Source organism: Microtus ochrogaster, chromosome 24 (genome assembly GCF_000317375.1).
Source record: "Microtus ochrogaster isolate Prairie Vole_2 chromosome 24, MicOch1.0, whole genome shotgun sequence".
Classification (NCBI taxonomy): Eukaryota; Metazoa; Chordata; class Mammalia; order Rodentia; family Cricetidae; genus Microtus; species Microtus ochrogaster.
This window is the reverse complement of record NC_022024.1, coordinates 29,248,720-29,249,302: the sequence shown is the minus strand read 5'-3', so window position 1 is coordinate 29,249,302 and position 583 is coordinate 29,248,720. Positions and strand designations below refer to the sequence as shown.

At 55.4% G+C, this 583-nt stretch overlaps 1 protein-coding gene across 1 annotated transcript in view; it reads right to left on the bottom strand.

Moving 5' to 3' along the window:
- The window catches only part of Cfap54 (cilia and flagella associated protein 54), a 252,210-nt gene that overhangs the window by 88,471 nt on the left and 163,156 nt on the right, over nt 1-583 (bottom strand). Inside the window, exon 51 of the mRNA XM_005358276.3 lies at nt 159-328. Coding sequence (XP_005358333.2) covers nt 159-328 — 170 coding nt within the window. The remainder of the gene's footprint in view (nt 1-158; nt 329-583) is intronic.

Below are 583 nucleotides of genomic sequence, written 5' to 3'. Positions count from 1 at the left end.
AGAGGATGAGGGAGGGGTGAGAGGATGAGGGAGGGGTGAGAGGATGAGGGAGGGGTGAGGGCTTAGAGGATGAGGGGGTGAGAGGATGCAGGGGTGAGAAGATGGGGGGTGAAGGGTGAAGGACTGAGGTGGTGTTCCTCTTCCCCCAGGGGACTCACCCGTATGCTGCCCGGTGTCTCTGCAGGGCAATGGCTGCTAGCTGCAGTCTGGCCTCCACCAAGATCTCCAGCTCCCCAGCAGAGCACTGGCAGAGGGGCTTATGGCACTGATGCTCCATCTCAGACACCAAGCAGTTCAGCCTGTCTTCAGCCTCTATCAGTAACAGTGACTAAAGAAAGGAGAACACAGCCACGGTCAGAGAACACTGCACAGTCACACAGTCAGAGAACACTGCACAGTCACACACAGTCAGAGAACACCACAGTCACACACAGAGAACACCTCACAGTCACACAGCCAGAGAACAACACACAGTCACACAGCCAGAGAACAACACACAGTCACACAGCCAGAGAACACCTCACAGTCACATAGCCAGAGAACACCACAGCCACACACAGTCAGAGAACACCACAATCACACA